This window comes from Hippopotamus amphibius, chromosome 8, assembly GCF_030028045.1.
Source record: "Hippopotamus amphibius kiboko isolate mHipAmp2 chromosome 8, mHipAmp2.hap2, whole genome shotgun sequence".
Taxonomy (NCBI): domain Eukaryota; kingdom Metazoa; phylum Chordata; class Mammalia; order Artiodactyla; family Hippopotamidae; genus Hippopotamus; species Hippopotamus amphibius.
This window is the reverse complement of record NC_080193.1, coordinates 147212531-147218767: the sequence shown is the minus strand read 5'-3', so window position 1 is coordinate 147218767 and position 6237 is coordinate 147212531. Positions and strand designations below refer to the sequence as shown.

General features: G+C 66.2%; 1 protein-coding gene across 1 annotated transcript; it reads right to left on the bottom strand.

The window, feature by feature from the left end:
- Nucleotides 1-872: 872 nt before the first annotated feature.
- On the bottom strand, nucleotides 873-4014 carry GAL3ST2 (galactose-3-O-sulfotransferase 2). The gene is made up of 4 exons (XM_057746528.1): nucleotides 4007-4014; nucleotides 3837-3920; nucleotides 2448-2712; nucleotides 873-1691 (listed from the first exon to the last, which is right to left on the bottom strand). Exons 1-4 carry the CDS (start codon nucleotides 4012-4014, stop codon nucleotides 873-875), a joined length of 1176 nt encoding a protein of 391 aa, XP_057602511.1.
- Nucleotides 4015-6237: the final 2223 nt, after the last annotated feature.

Genomic DNA, 6237 nt, shown 5'->3' with positions numbered 1-6237 from the left:
AGGGCTGCCTGGAAGCCTCCCTCCGCTGGGCGTGCATGCAGTGTGGTCTCCATGGCAACCAAGGGTGCAGCGGCCCACGCAAGCTCTCCAGCAGGTTTTCTCCTTCACTGGACATTCAGGGAGGAGGGGCCGTCCCAACGCAGAGCTGCGGCGCTGACCTTCAGCCTGTGTTCTGGCTCGACCATTTGTCTCGCAGGCAATTCTAACATTTCTCAGTCCAAAACCATTCTTCAGTTGGACATAAGCCACATACAAGCCCTTCCAAACCCAGCTCCCCAGGCCCATGTTCAAAGCACCGCCCGTGGGCGCTGAACCAGCGTCAGTGACCCCATGGCTGGGAAACGCCAGGGGGTTGCTCTGAGTGCCTCAGGAATCCAAGCCCTCCAGATCCCCTGGGCGCCTGACCTTCTGAGGGACAGTGTGCTGGCATGTCATTAAATACCCCTCAAGGGGCTTCCTAGGTGGCGCAGTGGTTAAGAATCTGCCTGACAATGCAGAGGTCACGGGTTCGATCCCAGCTCCAGGAAGATCCCACATGCCACGGAGCAACTAAGCCCATGTGCCAAAAAAAAAAAAACAAAAAAATACCCCTCAACTTCCTCCCTGGTAGGCCTTGTATATTTGAGGGATAGGTTCACATCACTCCAGGTGTGCCTAGTGTCCTATATTTGGGGTCCTCACCAAAGAGGTCGCCTCCAGGAGGATGGATCACAGGTGGTCTCTTTACCTTCAGGGTCATCTTCCCCCTGAGGACCAGTGGTCTGGCAGGACCCGTGTCCCCGGGCCACCCGAGACCCCCTTCTGAGCCTGAGGCGGCGCCTAGGGCCTCCCAGGGACGGCAGGGGAGAGGCCAGAGTCCCCGGCACATCCCTCTAGGCCCCCAGGAAGGGGATGCTCTTGGGGGGCTTGCCTGGGAACTGCAGGGCGTACAGGTGCGCCATGTACTGGACCTCGGGCATGACCATCCTCTGACACATCTGCAGCGTCTGGCTGTCCAGGCCTGGCCTGAGGTTGTAGCCCAGGATGTCGGCCTTGCCCGACTGGTGGGGGCGCAGCCAGCGGTCGGTGATCTGAGACTGGTTCTTGGGCTCGCCATCTTCCAGGCACAGGGCCACCAGCTCGCGCCGCCGCTCCCGCAGCCGCTCCACCTCGGAGCGCAGCCGCCGCGGGCCCAGCTCGGCGCGCACCTGCGCCCAGAAGGTGCGGTTGAAGTGCTGGTACAGGCGCCAGTCCAGGGAGCACCAGCGCTTGGCGCGCTCCCGGCCCGCAGGCGTCAGGCTGGTGACGCTGCGCGGGCTGCGCGCGTTGAGTCTGAAGGCGACCACGTCGTCCAGCCGCCAGCGCAGCCGGCGGCGCAGCAGCACCATGGACTCGTCGAAGTGCTCGGCGATGAGCACCAGCTGGAAGCGCCGCTCCGTCTCGGCGAGGCGCGCGCGCACGTAGCCCTCCTCGGGCTGCGCGTCGTTGTCGAAGCCCAGGTCGAACCACATGTTGTTCCTGGCGTGGGCATTGCGCAAGCCCTGGCTCCGGTTGTAGTAGGTCCACGGCGAGGCCAGGAAGTCTTCCAGGCTGGCGACGCCCTTGAAGGCAGGGGCGTAGTCCTTGTAGTAGATGAAGGAGGACTCCAGCTGGAAGACGGGGTTTCTGAGGATGGAAAAGTAGAAGGTGTCGTTGGGCATGACTTTCTGCACCTGTTAGGAGACAGCACGGGAAGGGTTGGTGGGGCTCCGGGCTCCTTCGGGGCGCCCCCGAGGCAGGCGGTGTCTCCCCCCGCGCCCTCCACCCCGCAGCACACCTGAACCTGCCCCCTGCCCTCTGCCCCACCTCCTGCCCCCACCGGCTTCCCTGTATCCAGTCCAGCCGCCTGGCTCCCCTGCCCGCCACTCTTCCACCAGCATCGGAGTGACCCTAAAACACCTGAACCGGGCCATGCCCCTCCCCCCTACCTTCCCCCCCCCCCACCCCGGTAAGCGTTTGGGAAGGAGGTCAGAGAAGACCTGGGGACGAGGGTTAGCTGAGACCCGAATGACCCTGAGAAGGCTGTGAAGAGCCTCCCTGGCAAAGGGGACAGCACGTGCAAAGGGCCTGGGGTGGGACGAGCTGGTGCGCTTGGGAACCAGGAGGAGGCGAGAGAAGAAGCGGGAGAGCGCGGCAGACCCTGGGGTGCCCGCCGCAGGCGACTGGCAGCCGGGGAGGGGGCTGCGGGGGCTGCTTGTGCCTCACCAGCCCCCATGCGAGGCTCCAGCCCGGTCCCTGCCGGCGCACACCCCCAAGGCGTCAGCCTGTGCGGTCCCAGATGGTCACACGGCAAAGCCAAGGAGCCCCGCCCCCAGGACCCCCGCCCCGGGACCCCGCCCCGAGCCCCGCCCCTGTGCCCCGCCCCGGGAGCCCCGCCCCTGGCCCCGCCCCACCGGAGCCCCGCCCCATGAGCCCCGCCCCCAGCCCACCTCGGGCAGGTTGAACCTCAGGTGGTTGCACAGGATGTTGAAGCGCTGCTCGGGGCCGCCCTGCTCCACGCCCTCCACGTAGCGCGCCAGGAAGAGCCAGGGGTAGCCCAGGTGGAAGAGGCCGCCGGCGGGCAGCGCGGCCGACAGCTTGTGCGTCTCGGCGAAGCGGTAGAGGATGTTGAGCACGGCGCTGCTGGCCGTCTTGTGGGTCTTGAGGAACATGACGTTGGTGACGGGGGGCCCCTCGGCCTGGCCCCCGAGGCGGCTGGAGGGAGAGCGCAGCCGCCATCGCCAGGGCGCCCCGGCGCCCCCGGCCCAGAGGCCCCCAGCCAGCCCCCCTGAGCCTGGAGGCCCTCAGACCGTCTCCGCCCCCGTGCGCCCCCACCCTGCACTCCCGACTGCTGACGCCCCCGTCCAGCCCCGTCGCTGTGCCCCCCTTGACCTGGAGAGCCGGCGCTGCAGCCCGCGGGCGCCACCGGCACAGACACCGTCGCTCCCTCAGGGGCTGCCCCGCCTGCGCCCGCACCCTGCGGGCTGGGCTCCCAGGCCCTCGCACCCCCTCTACCCCCCGACCTCCTGTCTGGCTCTGAGGGCACCGGGGTGGCTCTGGCCCTGCGACCCAGGCCACGCGGCCGGCGGGTCTTGGCTGACCCTTCATGCCGGGAGCGGCCAACCTCACCGCGGGCGGGTGTGGATGCGGGTGTCCACTCCTGAACCCCACCGTGGCATCCACCCAGCTATGGACGCCAGCCTGGAGCAACAGGTGCCCTCCCTGCCCCCAAACGGGGCTGTAGAGTGACCCAGGGGGCGGGGGACAGGGTCCAGAGGCTTGTGCCAGCCCTGGGGACAATCGGGGGGCAAAGATACCCAGGGGCTTTGGCACCCCCCCTCTCCTGTGGACATCAGCGGGGTGGGGGTGGCCCGGGGCTGGAGGGTCCTCCCAGCAGCCTGGCCAGGCGGAAGCCCTGGGCCTGGGTGGCCGTCAGTGTGGACCCTGCCCTGGGCTTCACAGAGGCCATCCCACCAACGAGCAGGGAGCGGCAGTCCTGACCTCCCCAGCCCCGCCTCCCGGTCAGCCTCTGCACACAGCAGATCTGCCCAAGACATCCCCAGCCCGGGCCCAGATTCAACCCTCCCGCAGCCCTGCCCAGAGGCCTGGGCAGCGTACTGACCACAGGAGACACTGGGAGGCCCCCAGGAGGCTGGGTGACCACAAGGAAGAGCCCACTCCTCCATGACAGAGGGGAGACTGAGGCCCAGAAGGGAGGCGTGGCCCGCCACAGTCATGGCCAGTGCTGGGTGCCACCCGGAGGTGGGCAGGCTGGGGTCCCGGTACTGCCCTGGGAGGGGACGGCACCCAGACCTCAGGCCACCCAACGCGGGACTCACGGCATGAGCAGCCCCACGTCCACGTGCGGGAAGCCGGCCAACAGGAACGCAGCCAGTGCCAGGAGGAGGATGGCCCAGAAGCACCTGCGGGAGGGGCGAGCCCTTCAGCCCCGGGTCAGGGGCCTGGGAGGAGCCCTTCAGCCTCGCGGGTCCCATCCCCGCCCCTGCACCTCCCCATCGTCCGTGCAGCAGCTTGTATCCAGCACCTCCTGGGTGCTGGCCCGTGGGCCCCGCGGTGAGGGCGTGAAGCCGGCATGGGCGTGCACCTTCAGACTCCACCCCCACCGGGTCACCCACCACACGGTCCACGACTCAGAAGCCAGGGGAAGCCAAGAGGGGCCCACTCCCTGGGGCAGGGGGCAGAGAGGGGCGAGCTGGCGGGCGGAGGTGAAGGCAGGTCTGGGGTCCCCAACCCTGCACAGGGCCCCCGGAGAGACTGCGAGGCATCAAGGGGGGAGGGGCCCCACCAGAGGGGAGCCGTGGGGGCCTGCCTGGGTGCTAGGAGCCCAGCACGTGGGGTGCAGGCAGTGCTCCCTGGGCCGCGACATCCAAGGGAGATGCTGTGACCAGATCAGGGACGAGACAGGGCTGGGACAAGGGGTGCCCCTCAGAGCTGGGCAGGGACAAGGGAGCTGCGGTGGGTTCGCCATGAGGGCATCCCTGCCCTTGCCCACCCCGAGGGCCACATCGGACTGAGAAAGGGAGAGGACGCCCCAGTGGGTCTCAGGGTAAGTGTCACCCACCTGCAGCCGCCGCAGATCTACACCCCAGCCTGGGCTTGCCCCGAATCTCTGCTGGGGTGTCCAAAGGCACCGCAGCCACCAAGGTGCACACCACAGCTCCAGCCCTGCCCTCCAAATCCAGCCCACCCACAGGGGCTGCAGTTCCTTCCACCTGCTCTGGCCCCGCCCCCCCAGCCCCTGCTGTCTTGACCCATGCCGCTCCTGGACCCCAGCGGCCTGGGTACCCCCACCCGTGTCCCTGCCCCCATGGTCCCCTCCCCCTCAGCAGCCCAAAGGACCCTTTTATTAAGAAGCCCAAAGTGCTCAAACCCTTGATTAAACCCCTTAATTGAAAAGGCTTCTCTGGTGAAACCCTCCAGGAAGACATAAGTCTTCCCAGCAGCTCCCCCGGCGCCTGGGCCCTCCGCATCCACCCTCCCACCCCAGCCACGGCCCTTCCTCCTGTGCCTCAAACTACCAGCCCCAGGGCCTCTGCACTCACGAGGCGTCAGCAGGGGACGTTCTTCCCGGTTGCTGCAAGACCCATCCCCATCCTCTGAGCTCCGGGGCTGGGGGCAGGGGTCTCCCCAACCTCCCTGCAGCAGTGCTCACCCCACCCCTCCTCGTCTCTGCCTTCAGCCACGCTGCCACCTGAGGGGGCCGCAGGTGCAGCTGCGCTGCCGGTAGCGTGTAAGCTCCTCGGTTCCTGGAAGGGCAGCACGTACAAGCTGCTCAGCTCGTATGTGCCGAGTGAGTGAGTGTGTCCCCTCCCTGCACCACAGACTTCCTGGGATGCAGGGGGAGGGACCATGAGGCGGGGACAGGTCTGGATGTGCGGGGAGCAAATCTGTTGAGTGTGAAATGTCCTGAGACACCCAAGTGGAGATACCAGGCAGTTGCTGGAAAAGGAGTCTGGAGCTCAAGGAGCTGCTGGGGCCAGGACTCACATTTGCACATCAGCATAAAACCCGTGTCACTTGGATCTTCAGCCGCAAGCATCAGAAAACAATGGTGGATTTTCCTCACCAATCTAGACGTTTGGGAGGGAAGCTGCTGGTTCTGGCAGACTCAGCACCACCACGCTGAGGATACTACATTTCTCTCTCTCCACGCTTGTGGCCTCATAGTCACAACGTGGCTGTCAAGCTCCAGACATCACAGCAACATTTGGATCAGCAAGAAGGAAGAAGGGACAGGACCAGCCATGACAAGGAACCAAAAGCCTCTTAGAAGCCTCTAGCAAACCTCCATTTCCATCTTTTTAGCCAAAATTCAGTCACATGGTCACCCCCAACCACAAGGGGTGCTGGGAAAGCATTATTTAGTGTCCACAGCCTCTGTGGTGGTTGGGGGAAGGGACAGGGAGAAGGTGGTGGGTGTCGGCCTCATCTGTACTTGTGTAAATCTACAGGAACAGTGGGTGGAGCCTGGGCCTCGCCGGGCTTGCCTGTGGAGGCAGACACACCTCTGAGGGAAACACAAGTGGCCTTCTCACACGTGGCCTGGCCTGTGGCCCAGGGCCCAGGTGGCCCCACAAGCAGCAAGCACAGCCCGCAAGCCAGGCCTCTGCTTCGTGCTGAGGCTCAGGCCGCGGGCACTTCCCGGGGCTCTGCCTGTGGGATTCCCGACCAGAGGGCCCTGGACACAGAGCCCCAGCAGCACGCCGCCGCCGCGGGCCT